This window comes from Oncorhynchus clarkii, chromosome 28 (assembly GCF_045791955.1).
Source record: "Oncorhynchus clarkii lewisi isolate Uvic-CL-2024 chromosome 28, UVic_Ocla_1.0, whole genome shotgun sequence".
Lineage (NCBI taxonomy): Eukaryota > Metazoa > Chordata > Actinopteri > Salmoniformes > Salmonidae > Oncorhynchus > Oncorhynchus clarkii.
In genome coordinates this window covers 7,732,691-7,752,636 of record NC_092174.1, presented here as the reverse complement: position 1 = coordinate 7,752,636, position 19,946 = coordinate 7,732,691, and the positions used below count along the sequence as shown (strand labels likewise).

At 44.8% G+C, this 19,946-nt stretch overlaps 1 protein-coding gene and 1 non-coding gene across 2 annotated transcripts in view; both read right to left on the bottom strand.

Moving 5' to 3' along the window:
• Positions 1-19,946, bottom strand: part of LOC139387545 (collagen alpha-3(IV) chain-like) — a 66,636-nt gene that overhangs the window by 19,867 nt on the left and 26,823 nt on the right. Inside the window, exons 14-26 of the mRNA XM_071133849.1 lie at positions 19,867-19,911; positions 12,568-12,630; positions 12,222-12,266; positions 11,221-11,274; positions 9,935-9,976; positions 9,629-9,728; positions 9,443-9,478; positions 9,175-9,348; positions 8,915-9,007; positions 8,632-8,721; positions 7,999-8,069; positions 6,803-6,991; positions 2,166-2,340 (exon numbers count right to left, since the gene is read on the bottom strand). Coding sequence (XP_070989950.1) covers positions 2,166-2,340; positions 6,803-6,991; positions 7,999-8,069; positions 8,632-8,721; positions 8,915-9,007; positions 9,175-9,348; positions 9,443-9,478; positions 9,629-9,728; positions 9,935-9,976; positions 11,221-11,274; positions 12,222-12,266; positions 12,568-12,630; positions 19,867-19,911 — 1,177 coding nt within the window. The remainder of the gene's footprint in view (positions 1-2,165; positions 2,341-6,802; positions 6,992-7,998; positions 8,070-8,631; positions 8,722-8,914; positions 9,008-9,174; positions 9,349-9,442; positions 9,479-9,628; positions 9,729-9,934; positions 9,977-11,220; positions 11,275-12,221; positions 12,267-12,567; positions 12,631-19,866; positions 19,912-19,946) is intronic.
• On the bottom strand, positions 13,873-13,945 carry trnar-ucu (transfer RNA arginine (anticodon UCU)). Its single transcript has one exon. It is a non-coding gene; the product is annotated as a tRNA-Arg (tRNA).

Below are 19,946 nucleotides of genomic sequence, written 5' to 3'. Positions count from 1 at the left end.
AATTTTCCGGTTGGAACATTATTGAAGATTTATAATAAAAACATCCTAAAGATTGATTCTATACTTCGTTTGACATGTTTCTACGAACTGTAATATAACTTTTCGTCTGAACTTTCGCTTGGATTGTGTACTAAATGCGCAAACAAAAAGGAGGTATTTGGACATAAATTATGGACTTTATCGAACAAATCAAACATTTATCGTGGAACTGGGATTCCTGGGAGTGCATTCTGATGAAGATCATCAAATGTAAGTGAATATTTATAATGCTATTTCTGACTTCTGTTGACTGCACAACATGGCGGATTTCTGTTTGGCTGTTTTGTTGTCTGAGCACTGTACTCAGATTATTTAATGGTGTGCTTTTTCGGTAAAGCTTTTTTGAAATCTGACACAGCGGTTGCATTAAGGAGAAGTTTATCTAAAGTTCCATGTATAACAATTGTATTTTCATCAGCATTTATGATGAGTATTTCTGTAAATTGATGTGGCTCTCAAAATCACCGGATGTTTTGGAACTACTGAACATAACATGCCGATATAAACTCAGATTTTTGGATATAAATATGAACTTTATCGAACAAAACATACATGTATTGTGTAACATGAAGTCCTATGAGTGTCACCTGATATAGATCATCAAATCATTCGCCGTAAAGCCTTTTTGAAATCAGACACTGTGGCTGGATTAACGAGAAGTTTATCTTTAAAATAGTGTAAAATAGTTGTATGCTTGAGGAATTTTGATTATGAGATTTCTGTTGTTTTGAATTTGGTGCCCTGCACTTTCACTGGCTGTTGTTGAGGTGGGACGCTACCGCGTCCTGAATATCCCAGAGGTTAAGACATTTTGCCACAACTTTGTAAGTATGCTTGGGGTCATTGTCCATTTGGAAGACCCATTTGCGACCAAGCTTTAAAGCTTTAACTTCCTGACTGATGTCTTGAGATGTTGCTTCAATATATATACATCATTTTCCCCCCTCATAATGCCATCTATTTAGTGAAGTTCACCAGTCCCTCCTGCAGCAAAGCACCCTCACAACATGATGCTGCCACCCCGTGCTTTAAGGTTGGGATGGTGTTTTTCGGCTTGCAAGGCTCCCCCTTTTTCCTCCAGACATAACGATTGTCATGATGGCCACACAGTTCTATTTTTGTTTCATCAGACTAGAGGACATTTCTCCAAAAGTATGATCTTTGTCCCCATGTGCAGTTGCAAATCGTAATCTGGATTTTTTATGGCGGGTTTGGAGCAGTGGCTTCTTCCTTGCTGAGCGGCCTTTCAGGTTATGTCGATATAGGACTTGTTTTACTGTGGATATAGACACTTTTGTACCTGTTTCCTCCAGCATCTTCACAAGGTCCTTTGCTGTTGATTTGGGATTGATTTGCACTTTTTGCCCCAAAGTATGTTCATCTCTAGAAGACAGAATGCATCTCTTTCCTGAGCGGTATGACGGCTGCGTGGTCCCATGGTCTTTATACTTGCGTACTATTGTTTGTTATTGATGAACGTGGTACCAACAGGCGTTTGGAAATTGCTCCCAAGGATGAGCCAGACTTGTGGTCTTGGCTGATTTCTTTTGATTTTCCCATGATGAGTTTGAAGCTAGGCCTTGAAATACATCCACAGGTAAACCTCCAATTGACTCAAATGATGTCAATTAGAAGCTTCTAAAGCATGATATAATTTTCTGGAATTTTCCAATCTGTTTATTAAAGGCAGTTAACTTAGTGTATGTAAATTTCTGACCAACTGGAATAGTGAATTATAAGTTAAATAATCTGTCTGTAAACAATTATTGGAAAAATTACATGTGTCATGCACAAAGTAGATGTCCTAACTGACTTGCCAAAACTATAGTTTGTTAACTAACAAGAAATTTGTGGAGTGGTTGAAAAACGAGTTTTAATGACTCCACCCTAAGTGTATGTAAACTTCTGACTGTTCTGGTGTAATAGAAGTAATTATTGTTTCCATGATCGTCTTCACATTTGTTGTTTATTTACACAAATATTGCCCAAGAAGATTGCAATTTTCACAATGACTATAGGGGAGGATTCTGCTTTCGAAAAAACAACAGCTTGCAGTACCCCGGTCTGCCGGGGTACTTCATGGCTTCAATGAGAGGTGGTGTGTGCATGCAAGTGTTTTGCTTTACCTGGGTAGCCAGCTATGCCAGGTAGACCTGGTACCCCACTATTGCCTTTGGATCCTGGGTGGCCAAGAGGTCCTATGCCTACTGGACCTGGCAACCCATCTGGTCCTTGGTATCCCTGTGGTCCGGGAGGGCCTGGGACACCAACATCTCCCTTCAGACCCGTCGGCCCATAGTACTGGCAGAGGGGACAGACTATAACCTCAGTCCGTCATCAAACATCAGTTCTTCACAAAACATTAGTTGGCATAACATTACTGCTTCACAGTAACAAATGTTGAACATTCATAAAGTGTCATTTCCATGTAAAAGGACCCATTAGCACCAAAATGTAAAGTTAATTGGAAAATGTCAAATTGGGCTTCAAATGAAAGCTAAGAGACTATATTTTTGGGAAATGAAGGCATAGATACATTTTTCAACCATATTCACCCGAAAAAAAAATCGGGCATTAGCAAAGGCTTTGATTTCAAGTCAAACAGATGGAAAAGGGGTCTACCAGAGGTCTAACCCTAACCCTAACCCTATTGGAAATCCATCAAAACACAATAATGTTGAAGTAAAGACCCCTGCTAACTAATATCAACATTTATATTTAGTTAGATAAATTATTTGATACTGATACTGTAGCTAGCTAAGGAACGGCAAGCCTAGTGGTAGATCGAATCCCTGAGCTGACAAGGTAAAAGTATGTCGATCTACCCCTGAACAAGGCAGTAAACCCACTGTTCCTAGGCTGTCATTGTAAATAATAATATTTTTTCTCAACTGACTGATCTAGTTAAAAAATACATCAATCAAAAATATATAATATGGCTTTGGCAGAAAATAACAACACTTGTTAGCAAGCATTCAGCAACGTACACAGCTGGCAGTTTCATAGTAACGGTGTCACCGGCCTGAATCTATTCTCTTTATTAAGCATATATAATTACACACACACACACACACATATATAATAATCTAGGCACCGAAGAGCCCGGATCTCAATCTCATTGAGCACGTCTGGGACCTGTTGGATCGGAGGGTGAGGACTAGGGCCATTCCCCCAGAAATGTCCGGGAACTTGCAGGTGACTTGGTGGAAGAGTGGGGTAACATCTCACAGCAAATCTGGTGCAGTCCATGAGGAGGAGATGCACTGCAGTACTTAATGCAGCTGGTGGCCACACTGTTACTTTTGATTTTGACCCCCCTTTGTTCAGGGACACATTATTCAATTTATGTTAGCCACATGTCTGTGGAATTTGTTCAGTTTATGTCTCAGTTGTTGAATCTTGCTAAGTTCATAAAAATATTCACACATGTTAAGTTTGCTGAAAATTAACACAGTTGATAGTGAGAGAACGTTTCTTTTTTTGCTGAGTTTATATAAGAACCAGGATTGTCGGTGAGGTTAAACTCTCTGCAACACACTTAAGAGTGTGCGGTCGACCAGCTTCATCGTTGCAATAATTAATCAATATTAAATAAAGATGATTGTTTGAAGAAATGAGAAAGTCTCTCTCACTTGATTAGAATATTCCACGACAGGAGAAGTCTTCAACTTCAAAACTTTTCTCCATAGCAAAGCTAGCTTCGCTTTCCTCTCCATTAAATCAAATCAAATTTTATTTGTCACATACACATGGTTAGCAGATGTTAATGCGAGTGTAGCGAAATGCTTGTGCTTCTAGTTCCGACAATGCAGTAATAACAAGTAATCTAACTAACAATTCCAAAACTACTGTCTTGTACACAGTGTAAGGGGATAAAGAATATGTACATAAGGATATATGAATGAGTGATGGTACAGAGCAGCATAGGCAAGATACAGTAGATGGTATCGGGTACAGTATGTACAAATGAGATGAGTATGTAAACAAAGTGGCATAGTATAGTATAAAGTGGCTAGTGATACATGTATTACATAAGGATACCGTCGATGATATAGAGTACAGTATATACGTATGCGTATGAGATGAATAATGTAGGGTAAGTAACATTTATATAAGGTAGCATTGTTTAAAGTGGCTAGTGATATATTTACATCATTTCCCATCAATTCCCATTATTAAAGTGGCTGGAGTTGAGTCAGTGTCAGTGTGTTGGCAGCAGCCACTCAGTGTTAGTGGTGGCTGTTTAACAGTCTGATGGCCTTGAGATAGAAGCTGTTTTTCAGTCTCTCGGTCCCAGCTTTGATGCACCTGTACTGACCTCGCCTTCTGGATGATAGCGGGGTGAACAGGCAGTGGCTCGGGTGGTTGATGTCCTTGATGATCTTTATGGCCTTCCTGTGACATCGGGTGGTGTAGGTGTCCTGGAGGGCAGGTAGTTTGCCCCCGGTGATGCGTTGTGCAGACCTCACTACCCTCTGGAGAGCCTTACGGTTGAGGGCGGTGCAGTTGCCATACCAGGCGGTGATACAGCCCGCCAGGATGCTCTCGATTGTGCATCTGTAGAAGTTTGTGAGTGCTTTTGGTGACAAGCCGAATTTCTTCAGCCTCCTGAGGTTGAAGAGGCGCTGCTGGGCCTTCTTCACGATGCTGTCTGTGTGAGTGGACCAATTCAGTTTGTCTGTGATGTGTATGCCGAGGAACTTAAAACTTGCTACCCTCTCCACTACTGTTCCATCGATGTGGATAGGGGGGTGTTCCCTCTGCTGTTTCCTGAAGTCCACAATCATCTCCTTAGTTTTGTTGACGTTGAGTGTGAGGTTGTTTTCCTGACACCACACTCCGAGGGCCCTCACCTCCTCCCTGTAGGCCGTCTCATCGTTGTTGGTAATCAAGCCTACCACTGTTGTGTCGTCCGCAAACTTGATGATTGAGTTGGAGGCGTGCGTGGCCACGCAGTCGTGGGTGAACAGGGAGTACAGGAGAGGGCTCAGAACGCAACCTTGTGGGGCCCCAGTGTTGAGGATCAGCGGGGAGGAGATGTTGTTGCCTACCCTCACCACCTGGGGGCGGCCCGTCAGGAAGTCCAGTACCCAGTTGCACAGGGCGGGGTCGAGACCCAGGGTCTCGAGCTTGATGACGAGCTTGGAGGGTACTATGGTGTTGAATGCCGAGCTGTAGTCGATGAACAGCATTCTCACAAAGGTATTCCTCTTGTCCAGATGGGTTAGGGCAGTGTGCAGTGTGGTTGAGATTGCATCGTCTGTGGACCTATTTGGGCGGTAAGCAAATTGGAGTGGGTCTAGGGTGTCAGGTAGGGTGGAGGTGATATGGTCCTTGACTAGTCTCTCAAAGCACTTCATGATGACGGATGTGAGTGCTACGGGGCGGTAGTCATTTAGCTCAGTTACCTTAGCTTTCTTGGGAACAGGAACAATGGTGGCCCTCTTGAAGCATGTGGGAACAGCAGACTGGTATAGGGATTGATTGAATATGTCCGTAAACACACCGGCCAGCTGGTCTGCGCATGCTCTGAGGGCGCGGCTGGGGATGCCATCTGGGCCTGCAGCCTTGCGAGGGTTAACACGTTTAAATGTCTTACTCACCTCGGCTGCAGTGAAGGAGAGACCGCATGTTTTCGTTGCAGGCCGTGTCAGTGGCACTGTATTGTCCTCAAAGCGGGCAAAAAAGTTATTTAGTCTGCCTGGGAGCAAGACATCCTGGTCCGTGACTGGGCTGGGTTTCTTCCTGTAGTCCGTGATTGACTGTAGACCCTGCCACATGCCTCTTGTGTCTGAGCCGTTGAATTGAGATTCTACTTTGTCTCTGTACTGGCGCTTAGCTTGTTTGATAGCCTTGCGGAGGGAATAGCTGCACTGTTTGTATTCGGTCATGTTACCAGACACCTTGCCCTGATTAAAAGCAGTGGTTCGCGCTTTCAGTTTCACACGAATGCTGCCATCAATCCACGGTTTCTGGTTAGGGAATGTTTTAATCGTTGCTATGGGAACGACATCTTCAACGCACGTTCTAATGAACTCGCACACCGAATCAGCGTATTCGTCAATGTTGTTATCTGACGCAATACGAAACATCTCCCAGTCCACGTGATGGAAGCAGTCTTGGAGTGTGGAGTCAGCTTGGTCGGACCAGCGTTGGACAGACCTCAGCGTGGGAGCCTCTTGTTTTAGTTTCTGTCTGTAGGCAGGGATCAACAAAATGGAGTCGTGGTCAGCTTTTCCGAAAGGGGGGCGGGGCAGGGCCTTATATGCGTCGCGGAAGTTAGAGTAACAATGGTCCAAGGTCTTTCCTCCCCTGGTTGCGCAATCGATATGCTGATAAAATTTGGGGAGTCTTGTTTTCAGATTAGCCTTGTTAAAATCCCCAGCTACAATGAATGCAGCCTCCGGATAAATTGTTTCCAGTTTGCAGAGAGTTAAATAAAGTTCGTTCAGAGCCATCGATGTGTCTGCTTGGGGGGGGATATATACGGCTGTGATTATAATCGAAGAGAATTCTCTTAGCCTTCTCTTAGCCTTTTTTTCCACATGAAACCACGCCCCCAAGATAATTTACGTTTGGTTTCAGTCATGTCCGCTAGCATTTCTTAATGAGCATGCTAAACATCAAGACCAAATCAGTAAGCTCAGCCCCCCTTTAAAGGGACAGTACACCCAAATTACAAATTTACTTCAGTTTAAAGAACCTAAAAATGCATTCAAATCATTTGCATTTCAGAAAAAAAGTAGCTATTGAAAATCCTCACCGGATCACCCTTGGGGCCTCGTTGGCCCTTGCGTCCAGGGAAGCCAGTGTTCCCGTGATTTCCGTCCTTCCCCGATCTGCCAGCTAGTCCTGGGGATCCTTTCTCTCCCTTTATCCCGTGGTGGTTGTGGGAACCTGGATTTCCCTTCATTCCTGGGGGCCCTGGAACACCTGAGGGGCCGTGGGGACCCTGTAAGACAGACAGGAGTTGTCATGGATACGGTAACCCAGAAGCCTTCAACAAATTATTGCAGCAATACCATAGATACAGTATCCTAGCAACACCATGGATACGGTATACCAGCAGCACCATGGATACAGTACCCAAGCAACACCAATGATATGGTATCCTACCAACAACATGGATACAAGATCTGAACCAGTGGTTTTCAACCGGTGTGCTGTGGCACACTGGTGTGCCTTGAGGAGCTCAGGTGTGCTGCAAAACATTTCCTAATATTGATCATTTTTTTGAACACTTAGAAAAGTGACCTGTGGAATGCACATGGCATTTTGAATTGGGAGCACCAGTGCCGCTCAGACAATAAATTGAATGGCACATGGTTACACCTGTATCGTTGTTTCAAGTCCAATTCGCTCAGGCTGTTACATTTGTATAATTTGAGGGGCGCGCATCACGAGAAAAGTCATTTGTATAATTTTTTGCTTGTGAGAATCATTACCACAGGCAAGTCTAATTAGGCTTAGTTGTACCACAGCCCAGATTTGCTATAGAAAAAAACGGAGCATTTGGTTTTGAGCCCATGGTTGCACCTTTACAACGCATAAAACCACTGGTCTCAAGCTCAAACCTTTCAAAACTAAAGACCTATTTTACTGGAGCTTCTTTCTGGCGAGGATTGCGGGACGCTCTTATAAGGGGTACACAAAAAAATGAATAATCTTGAGTAAGGAACTATGCAAACTATATTTCAAATAAACCCTATTTCATCAATTAAAATGTTTGTCACAGAAAATAGATGATTTGCAGTATAGATCCGATGAGATGGCGGGCAATACATACATTTATGGGGAAGTTTGGGAACTACTGATCTAAGCAACGCTACAAAGGAAGAGGTGTCACTATGGAAATAATATAACTGCAAAAACCCCAGGCAGTGTCACAGTGACATTGCAAAGTAAAATAAAATAGCATTCAGTATCTGTATAGTGGAGTAATTATGTAGGTAGTCTTACCGGTTGACCAGGTGGTCCTGATGGGCCTTTGAATCCTGGCTCTCCTTTGGGCCCTGGTCCTGCATTAAAGCCTGTGAGACGAGGGTGTATTCAAATGGACTCTGATTGTTACAGCTAGAAATATAATGAAGAGCTGACACTATCCCCCGTTCTATGTGACATACAATCAGTTTTGTTCTACACAATAAAAATGCTTTGGGTATGTATTTTACCCCCTTTTTCTCCTCAATCTCGTCTCATCCTGCGAAACATGACCCGCCAAACCGCGCTTCTTTACACCCGCCTGCTTAACCAGGAAGCCAACCGCACCAATGTGTTGGAGGAAACACTTTTGCCTGACGAGGTCAGCCTGCATGCGCCCGGCCTGCCACAAGGAGTCACTAGAGCGCGATGAGCCAAGTAAAGTACCCCCGGTTAAACCCTCCCCCAACTCAGACGACGCTGGGCCAATTGTGCGCCGCCCTATGGGACTCCCGATCACAGCCGGTTGTGGTACAGCCCGTGATCCAAGCCGGATATGTAGTGTCGCCTCTAGCACTGCGATGCAGTGCCTTAGACCGCTGCGCCACTCGGGACGCCCTTACACAATACATTTCTATGTGAACGTTTTTTTTATGCTGCAGGTGTTGTTACCTGGGAATCCAGGCTGACCGGGGGGTCCTGGGGGTCCCGGCTCTCCAGACCCTTTTCCTGTACACAACCTACAGACCTCTCCTTTCTGACCTGTAGTGGAGAAAGAGTGACACAATGACACAAAGTGACACAAACACTTGATACCAAGTGACACACCACAATGCCAATGTCGGTGGAATTCCACCAATGAGACAGAAGGGTTTGTGGACAGCCCCATCAACAAGCAGTGATGACCCAGAATGTCCATCCAATCAGAAACCATGAAGAATCAGAGGGAGCTCACCTTTTAAACCATATTGGCCACTGTACCCTTGTTCGCCTGTCAAGCCCTTGGCTCCCTTTTCCCCTGGAGGTCCTATAAAGCCCTTAAGATTTCCTACAATAAGAAAAAAACAAGAACCTTATTTTTAATCATCTCAATGGGAGTAATTTATAGATTAGTTTCATTTCTCATGTGAAAAGTAAATGTGAGCTCGTGAGATCAGGTTGATTTAACAATATCAGAGCTGTGAACATTACAATATTTCTGGAGAGTAAGTCTACCTGAGTCTCCAGATGGTCCTGGGGGTCCAGGGTCTCCACTTTCCCCAGTTGTTCCTGGAAAGCCCTCTCTGCCTGGCTCGCCGTCGATGATGGGTCCTTGGTCTCCTTTATCCCCTTTAGGTCCACTGCGGCCCTTCGCTCCGCGATTGTAGGGATAATCTCCATAGTTAGGAGCTGTGAAGGAGAAGATAGAGCCCGTGTACACACTTGATTGCGATGATGGAGAATGAGTGAGAGAGTGAATGAATGAGTGAGGATCAGCACTTACCTGGAGATCCAGGAGGCCCCTGGAAACCGGTGCTACCTGGAAAACAGGTTGATATGTTTAGCTATACAGACACACTTATTAGTCAAGATGGTGAATGCGGTGGGATTATACAGTGCTACTCAAAGTCTGATTGGATAGGAGGGTGAATATCAATGAGGGTGTGTATGCTAGATATGCGTAGAGTACCTGGGGGACCAGTAACTCCAGTGGGACCTGGAGGGCCAGCCAACCCTTGTTGTCCTTTGGCACCCCCGGAGCCAAACACGGCCTCGCCAATCATGGTCACCTATGGGGAGGCCAGAGAGACCAGGGCATGTGTTCATAAAGCGTCTCAGAGTAGGAGTTCATGTAATCTTAGTCATTCTAATCCTATCACTATGATCTAAAACGCTAAACTGATCCTAGATCAGCACTCTCTGAGATACTTCTCTACCTATATTGATACTGACATTATCAGGCAAAATCTCAGGCACCTCAGGCACTCAGACTCACCTCCCCGGGGTCCCCATCTTGACCCTGACCACCTTTCTGTCCCTGTAGACACGTTAAAAAAAATCTATCATTGCCAGACACGCACGCACACGTACAATGCAGTCGGAAATTATTCAGACCACTTCCCTTTTTCCACATTTTGTTACGTTACAGCCTTATTCTGATTAAATAAATATTTTCCTCATCAATCTAAATGCAATACCCCACAATGACGAAGCGAAAACAGTTTTTTTAGAAATGTAGGCACATTTAAAAAACAGAATTACCTTATTTACATAACTATTCAGACCATTTGATATGAGACTCGAAATTGAGCTCAGGTGCATCCTGTCTCCATTGATCATCCTTGAGATGTTTTTACAACTTGATTGGATTCCACCTTTGGTAAATTCAATTGATTGGACATGATTTGGAAAGGCACACACCTGTTTATATAAGGTCAGACAGTTGACAGTGCATGTCAGATCAAAAACCAAGGCATTAGGTTTAAAGAGTTGTCTGTAGAGCACAGAGACAGGATTGTGCTCTACAGATCTGGGGAAGGGTACAAAACATTTCTGAAGCATGGAAGGTCCCCAAGAACATAGTGGTCTCCATCATTCTTCAATGGAAGAAGTTTTGAACCACCAAGACTCTTCCTAGAGCTGCCCCCCCCGGCCAAACTGAGCAATCAGGGGAGAAGGGCCTTGGTCAGGGATGTGATCAGGAACGCGATGGTCACTCTGACAGAGCTCCAGAGTTCCTCTGTGGAGATGGGAGAACCTTCCAGAAGGACAACCATCTCTGCAGCACTCCACCAAACAGGCCTTTATGGTAGAGTGGCAAGACGGAAGCCACACCTCAGTAAAAGGCACATGACAGCCCGCTTGGTGTTTTCCAAAAGGCACCTGATGAAACCAAGATTGAACTCTTTGGCCTGAATGCCAAGCGTCTGGAGGAAACCTGGCACCATCCCTATGGTGAAGCATGGTGGTGGCAGCATCATGCTGTGGGGATGCTTTTCAGCAGCAGGGACTGGGAGACTAGTCAGGATCGAGGGAAAGATGAACGGAGCAAAGTACAGAGAGATCCTTGATGAAAACCTGCTTCAGAGCACTCAGGACCTCAGACTGGGGCGAAGATTCACCTTCCAACAGGACAACGATAGATTCATGATCTATTTTAGAATAGGGCTGTAAAGTAACAAAATGTGGAATACTTTCTGAATGCACTGTACACACACACACACACACACACACACACACACACGCACTATAAACATGAAAATAATTGCGGTAATGACTGACCCATGGTCCAGGGATTCCATCAGGACCTGCTGAACCGTGATTCCCATTTCTCCCCTGAAGGGCAAGACTGTATAATTATTCTAACCTTACAAATAGCACTGTTGTGAGATGTGGAAAGCCATAGTCAATCAATCAACAGTATAGTCATTACTAAAAATCTGAATCTTTAACCATCTGTAGATACTACGTGATTAGAAAGGTTCAGAATTTATTTAACACATCCCAGCACAGTTGAAAAATATATGGCACATGGAAATCATAAGAGGGAGACTTATGGAGATGGGCTGAGAGGTGAAATTAAAATCTCATTATCTATATTATATTTATAAATAAATAAATCTATACCTGATATGTTTAAATACTATCTATCCAGATGTAATGTATGTCAAATAACTGATGGGTTAAATGCAGAAGACACATTTTGTTTGAATGCATTCAGTTATGCAACTGACTAGGTATCCCCCTTATAGTCTTTACTTTTCCTTTTTACTGTGTAAAAAAAGTGCCATGTATGTAAAATGTGTGTAGAATGTACATGTAACAGCAAAAAGTGTAAGTTATCTTGTCCTCTGAAGAGGATGGGCCAATACATTTAAAAAATCATACATGAAAATAATAAAATAGCATATAATCAACATAGTTATATGTACAGTCACACACACACACACACACACACACACACACACACACACACACACACACACACACACACACACACACACACACACACACACACTTTTATTATCCGTGTAGGGACTTAAAATTGATTTCCATTCAAAATCTTAACCTAAACCTTAACCCCTAACGCTAAAGCTTATCTCCTAATTCTAATCCTAACTCTAAACCCAACCCCTAAACTTAAAATAGCCTTTGTCCTCATGGGGACCTGGGAAATGTCGCCACAAGGGAAGTATTCCTTGTTTTACTTGTGAGGACGTCCGTTATCCACGAGGATATTACTACAACACCTGGGTTTCCTGGTCAGTTGATGAGACAGCTACCTTATATCCAGCGGGTCCTCGATCCCCATCCTTCCCTGGCCTTCCCTAAAAGGGAATTCATGACAGTCAGTCCTCCAAAAGGAGAAGGCACATCTCTCAGTCCTCTTATCACTTAGTACTGTTTCACAGCTAATCATCGAAACCAACACCACATTATTACATTGCATCACATGCTCATTCTATCACACTGCTCAGAGGCATGAAATCCTCCCATCACTCTCATCATCATAACCACATCAGTCAAAACATCATGTATCGCCTGTCATTCCGTAGGTCAGTCACCTATACAGTGTAATGGCATAATGCTCATATTACATTTATACCCTATGTGGAGTCAGTGTTATACCTCAGTACCAACATCCCCTTGGTCCCCTTTTGCTCCTTTAAAATGGATGTGGCCAGCATAACCCTGAGGGCAGACAGAGAGGCTGATTGAACAAACAAACAGACAAGTCAAGACAGGACAGTTCATCTAATTGACTGTTAAACTTCTGAATCTAAAGCTAGGATACCAGGAGACACTACATGATAGCACCGCTATGACATGAACATGATGGCGTTGTAACATGTCAATTTACGACCGCTCATGTCAGATGACCATTGTCATGACAGAGGTAGCGGTTTGCATTACAACTCTAGTGACATAACACCCATGGAAAGAAACCTCCCTATGTCAGGGGAGTCATATGGCAGACTAAAATGTTGTAGTGAAACGACACTGTCACACACACACACACACACACACACACACACACACACACACTGTGACGGCCCTGAATTATTTTGAGCCGTCTCAGTGCTTCTCCTTCCAATAGGGTGCTTGCCCTTTAATTCCCAATTAAATAGCCAGCATCAGCTGCGCAAAAGTGGCGTTTGTGATGGAGACGTGACTGAGGATGTGTTCCCGAAGCTTCTCTATTCCGGTTGTTTTGTTGCTGTTAAACGTGTGTTTTGTAGCCTGAGAGTTTACCCAGGATCGGATCCACTCTTTGCGTCCGTGGACTACTCCTCTCTATTCTTCGTGGCCTTTCTCCGCTGGAGATCTGGTGGCGGATTGGATTGTCTGACTGACCGACTGACTACCACCTTTTTTGTATACGGTATTTCATTTGTTTTGATATGATGTATACGGTGATGATTTATGTAGTTAGATGTAGTTGAGGAATTAGTAAGAGCAGATACGCTTTAAAGTTCTGTGGTAAAATGGTTATATTGATTGTATGATTTAATACTGGGTTTACGCTACACGGAATGAACGGACCAACATTGCGTGACAAGTCACTTGAGTTCACTGAACTCCTTACCGGGCGGGACTCTTTTTAGGCCCGAGGTACAGGACATTTCTGGAGGAACCAGAACTCATTGTGTTATATTATTATGTGTGTGTAATCCATTGATGTTGCTAATACAACCTACGCAAAAGAATAGTTGTTTTTGAAGTTCTTTCAATGTTTTAAGGGTTTATGAAAAGTTGATTTCCCTTCTGACGTTTACATAAGTCCTTTGTATGGTGTAGACTTGACGGACCAGATGGGACTCATTCCCTCCCAAACAACAAAAGGAGAAACCAATGTTTTCTCTGGTAGGCACAACCTACCTGGCACCCCTATAAAAAAATAACCTCAAGTCAAAACCGTTACATAAAAAATGGCACCCCAGATGGGACTCGAACCCACAATCCCTGGCTTAGAAGGCCAGTGCCTTATCCATTAGGCCACTGGGGCTCCTGCTTGTGGCAACGGTGGCCCGCATCTTACATGTGCTACTGTCCTGTCAAGCAGTCGAGACTCGCCCAAAGCAGACTTTCCCATCTCTGATGAGACCATATGGAAAGCCCAACAGGATGATCCAGAAGTACAGGCTTTGTACCAGACTATCCTGGAAGATGGAGAAAAGATGGTCAATCCTACCACAAAGCTGACCATCCTGGAAGACAAAGTCTACCGTGTTGTACAACTACCACACAGAACCCTCTACCAATTGTACATACCTGAAACTCTACGCCTACAACTGCTTCAACATTTCCATGAAGACCCATTAGCTGGTCATTTGGGCAGGTTCAAAACCTACAAGCGGTTGCAAGCGTTACTGTACTGGCCACATCTGAGCATGGATGTGAAGTCACACATCCGAAACTGTCAGGTTTGTCAAATGTACAAACCAGAAGGTAGAAAGCCTGCTGGCACCTCTGAAGAGCCAAGACAAGGCCATGCTACAGCCACCCCTTGCAGGATGCAATCCACCATGCATCCTGGTGTTCATTTTCATTGTCCGATAACTCCCTTCCCCTCTACTTCCTCAATCCCTCCTAGCTCGTTTGTTCATGGTGATTTGAGTAGACGTCATGTGGGGGCGATGCCCATTAAATTGCAATTTCCCACCTTTGGGAAAAAAGATGACAGTCCTGATCCGCTAATGTACCTAGAAAGATGTCGTGACTTTCTTGCCCTCAATCCCCTGGCTGACGAAGAACTCCTTGCCACATTGAGGAATGTGTTGCATGGGACAGCTCGAGACTGGTGGGATGTGGCACGTCTCACCACTACCTCCTGGGCTGACTTTGAGGCCAAGTTTTCCTCTGCATTTCTGTCTGAGGACTACACAGATGAGTTGGCAGACAGAGTCAGGAATCGAGTACAAAGAGAGAAAGAGAGTATCCGTGACTTTGCATACGGTTACCACTCCCTGTGCAGAAGGTGGAAACCTGGCATTGAGGAGGAAGAGGTCATTAAATTTATTTTGAAGAACATCAACCCACTACTAGCCAGTCAACTCCGAGAACGAGTCACCACTGTCGATGGACTGGTTCGCTTGGGACAGCAGTTTGAGAAGGACAGAGAATGCCAACAGCAATATGACCAAAGAAAGAAACAGACACCCAAACCGTTACCCAAGACAGACCATCAACAACAGCCAGAGTCTCAAGCCATGACCCCTCTCATGTTCTGTTGGAGATGTAGCCAAAAGGGACATTCTTCAGCTACATGTCCAAGACCGTATCAAGAAAACCCTTCCAGAAACCACAAATCACAACAGGCCAACACACCTAACTCTCTTCGCAGGAATGACCATCCTTCTCTGGGTGCTTTAACCAGAGCTGAAATCCCAAGAGTCACTGCCTACGCCCCCCCATCGACATCCCCTTCCTTTCAGTTCATACCGCACCAACTGGTGTTACCCCTGTCCATAGGCCCATGGACAGGAAGAGCCATCCTGGACACCGGGTCATCCTACACACTGCTCAATGAGAAACTGTGGAAGGAGGTTAAAGGTCCGCAATACAACTTGAAGCCGTGGACAGAAGGTCCACTCTATCTGGCGGATGGTGAGGCTAAACGACCCCTTGGATGGAGTGAGGTAGAGTTCCGCCTGTGTAACCGCTCCTATATGATTCCTTCGGTGATCCTACAAACCAAGAACCTTGCTTTTCCTGTCGTGTTGGGAATTGATTTCATGTACTTCAGTGGTGTCCAGATTGATATCGCACACAATTGCTACTGGTTTCCATACAATCCGAGCAAGAAGCATTTCTTCCAATCAGAAGCTACGAAGTTACATGATTGGGGTTCAAATATGGCAGTCTTCTCTGCCGTTGCTCCGTTACCACTAACCCTTGATAATCCTTCTGACGATCTCCTTTTACAGGCTGTAAGAAGAGCTCAGCTGGAACATCCAGAGGAGTTAAGGCTGTTGGAACAGCTGCAGAATAATGCTGATGTATGTACTTCAAGGCTAGGACGCACCGGGCTCCTGAAGCACAAAATATTCCTTACACAGGAAATGCCGATCAAGCAAAAGCCATATCGTTTGTCCCCAGCGAAGCTAATCATCCAAAAGGGACTCATTAATGATATGTTAACACAAGATATAATAGAACGTTCCTCCTCTCCTTGGGCTGCTCCTGTTGTCCTCATCCCAAAAAAGACTGGTGGTCTTAGATTTTGTGTGGACTATAGGAAGACCAACAATGTTTCCCAGACTGATGCCTATCCTTTTCCTACCATCCACGAGATCCTGGAGTCATTGTCTGGCGCTGTTGTGTTCACTACCCTTGACCTCAATAGTGGTTATTGGCAAGTTGAGATGGACCAGGAAAGCAAGGACAAGACTGCTTTTGTCTGTGCTGAGGGCTTGTTTTCCTTTAAGGTGATGCCTTTTGGATTAAAGAATGCACCTGCCACTTTCCAAAGACTGATGGAGATTGCGTTAGGTGAGCTCAAAGGGAAGATCTGTTTCGTCTACCTGGACGATATAATTATCTACTCCCAGAACAGAGAACAACACTTTCAAGATCTTCAAGCAGTGTTGGACAAGCTAAGAGAAGCTGGTCTGACCGTGAATATGAAGAAGAGCAACTTCTGCCAAACTTCCCTGAAGTTCCTTGGCCATATTGTGTCTTTCGACGGCATTCATGTGGATCCTGAAAAGACCAAGGCGGTACAAGATTTTTCTGTGCCAACCACACTCAAGGCCCTTCAACGGTTCCTTGGGATGGCTGGATGGTACCATCGGTTTGTGTCGAACTTCTCCCAGGTGGCAGAACCCCTCAACGCGTTGAAGCGAAAAGGAGTGAAATTCCTATGGACGGCAGAGTGCCAGACATCCTTTGAAACCCTGAAACGACACCTCGTCACACCTCCCATTTTAGGTCATCCCAACTTTGATTCCCCTTTTGTTGTTTACACTGATGCAAGTGATGTTGGACTTGGTGCTGTCCTAGTCCAACAGACTGGACTTGGCACTGAAGAAGTGCTAGCGTTCGCCAGTCGGACATTGAATGGAGCAGAACGGAACTACTCCACAACCGAGCAAGAGTGCCTTGCAGTTGTCTGGGCTTTGGAAAAGTGGAGGTACTACCTGGAGGGAAGACACTTCACTGTGGTCACTGACCATTCCTCCCTTGTGTGGGTGTTCAAGACCAACAAACCAAGCACCAGACTCATAAGATGGGCTCTACGGTTGCAAGAGTTCACCTTTGCAGTAGAATACAGGAAAGGAAAATACAACACTGTTCCAGATGCCTTATCCAGAGCTCCTGCTTGTGGCAACGGTGGCCCGCATCTTACATGTGCTACTGTCCTGTCAAGCAGTCGAGACTCGCCCAAAGCAGACTTTCCCATCTCTGATGAGACCATATGGAAAGCCCAACAGGATGATCCAGAAGTACAGGCTTTGTACCAGACTATCCTGGAAGATGGAGAAAAGATGGTCAATCCTACCACAAAGCTGACCATCCTGGAAGACAAAGTCTACCGTGTTGTACAACTACCACACAGAACCCTCTACCAATTGTACATACCTGAAACTCTACGCCTACAACTGCTTCAACATTTCCATGAAGACCCATTAGCTGGTCATTTGGGCAGGTTCAAAACCTACAAGCGGTTGCAAGCGTTACTGTACTGGCCACATCTGAGCATGGATGTGAAGTCACACATCCGAAACTGTCAGGTTTGTCAAATGTACAAACCAGAAGGTAGAAAGCCTGCTGGCAAGTTGCAGCAAACGGTGGTTACCCGACCTTGGGAAATGCTAGGAGTGGATTTGATGGGTCCATTTCCTAGAAGCTCCAATCAGAATGTGTACATGCTTGTGTTTGTTGATTATTATTCAAAGTGGGTGGAACTCTTTTCCCTGCGTCAGGCTACAGCAAGGACCGTCTCTAACATCCTTACGAAAGAGATCCTGACTCGCTGGGGAGTGCCTGATTACATCCTGTCTGATCGAGGTTCCCAATTTGTCTCTGATCTCTTTGAGGAGACCTGCCAAAGATGGAACCTGAGACAGAAGTTGACCACGGCCTATCACCCACAGACCAATCTCACTGAGAGAGTAAATCGAACCTTGAAGACAATGATTGCTTCCTATGTAGGGACCCAGCACAAACACTGGGACAAGCACCTTCACGAGTTTCGATTTGCCCTGAATTCTGCTGTGCAAGAGTCCACTGGAGTCACACCTGCAGAGCTGAACCTAAGTCGTCCCCTCCGAGGACCCTTGGATATGGTGCTACAGCCCCAGCAGATTACTCCAGACGCTGCTTGCTATGACCAGGTAGTCCATCTCCATGACTTGAGAGCTCTTGTCTCAAAGAACATGACCCAGGCTCGACTCAAGCAGAAGAGAAATTATGATAAGAACAGACGAGACATGCAGTTTCAGCTTCGTGATCGGGTGTGGCTTCGCTCTCATCCTTACTCGAAAGCTGAACAATTCTTCTCTGCCAAGCTCGCTCCTAAATGGCAAGGACCATATAGGATTGTGGAGCAGATGGGCCCTTTGAACTACCGAGTGGTGAAAGAGGACACAGGTGAAGATATGCGCGTTGTCCATGTCTCACGCCTTAAGGCCTGTTACCCCTCGGCTGAGGAATTGGAGGCGATTGAGCGCCGCAAGATCTTGGATATCTTTGAAGAGGAAAGTGAGGAGACTTTTCTCGGATTCCCAGACCCAGAAGTCTCACACCTTAAGGCCTGTGACCCCTCAGCTGAGGAGCGTGAGCTCCAAAAAGTCATGAGAATTTTTGTAGAGGAAAGTGATGAGGAGACCTTTCTCGGTTACCCCGACCAAGATGTGCCTTCCAGGGCAATGGTCGGCTTTTTCCAGGGGAGGGGGTGTGTGACGGCCCTGAATTATTTTGAGCCGTCTCAGTGCTTCTCCTTCCAATAGGGTGCTTGCCCTTTAATTCCCAATTAAATAGCCAGCATCAGCTGCGCAAAAGTGGCGTTTGTGATGGAGACGTGACTGAGGATGTGTTCCCGAAGCTTCTCTATTCCGGTTGTTTTGTTGCTGTTAAACGTGTGTTTTGTAGCCTGAGAGTTTACCCAGGATCGGATCCACTCTTTGCGTCCGTGGACTACTCCTCTCTATTCTTCGTGGCCTTTCTCCGCTGGAGATCTGGTGGCGGATTGGATTGTCTGACTGACCGACTGACTACCACCTTTTTTGTATACGGTATTTCATTTGTTTTGATATGATGTATACGGTGATGATTTATGTAGTTAGATGTAGTTGAGGAATTAGTAAGAGCAGATACGCTTTAAAGTTCTGTGGTAAAATGGTTATATTGATTGTATGATTTAATACTGGGTTTACGCTACACGGAATGAACGGACCAACATTGCGTGACAAGTCACTTGAGTTCACTGAACTCCTTACCGGGCGGGACTCTTTTTAGGCCCGAGGTACAGGACATTTCTGGAGGAACCAGAACTCATTGTGTTATATTATTATGTGTGTGTAATCCATTGATGTTGCTAATACAACCCACGCAAAAGAATAGTTGTTTTTGAAGTTCTTTCAATGTTTTAAGGGTTTATGAAAAGTTGATTTCCCTTCTGACGTTTACATAAGTCCTTTGTATGGTGTAGACTTGACGGACCAGATGGGACTCATTCCCTCCCAAACAACAAAAGGAGAAACCAATGTTTTCTCTGGTAGGCACAACCTACCTGGCACCCCTATAAAAAAATAACCTCAAGTCAAAACCGTTACAACACACACACACACACACACACACACACACACACACACACACACAACCCTGTCAAATAAAATGTAACTGGATGATTCTGCCCATAAAACAGACTTTGGATGATTAAAAGCTAGATATGCATGAGGAGTGAGAAACAAGGAGATGACTTACAAGTGAACCCTTACAGCCCTTCTCACCCAGTTCACCTAGCTCTCCCTGCAGAGAGAAAAGACGAGGGTCAGCTGACCTCC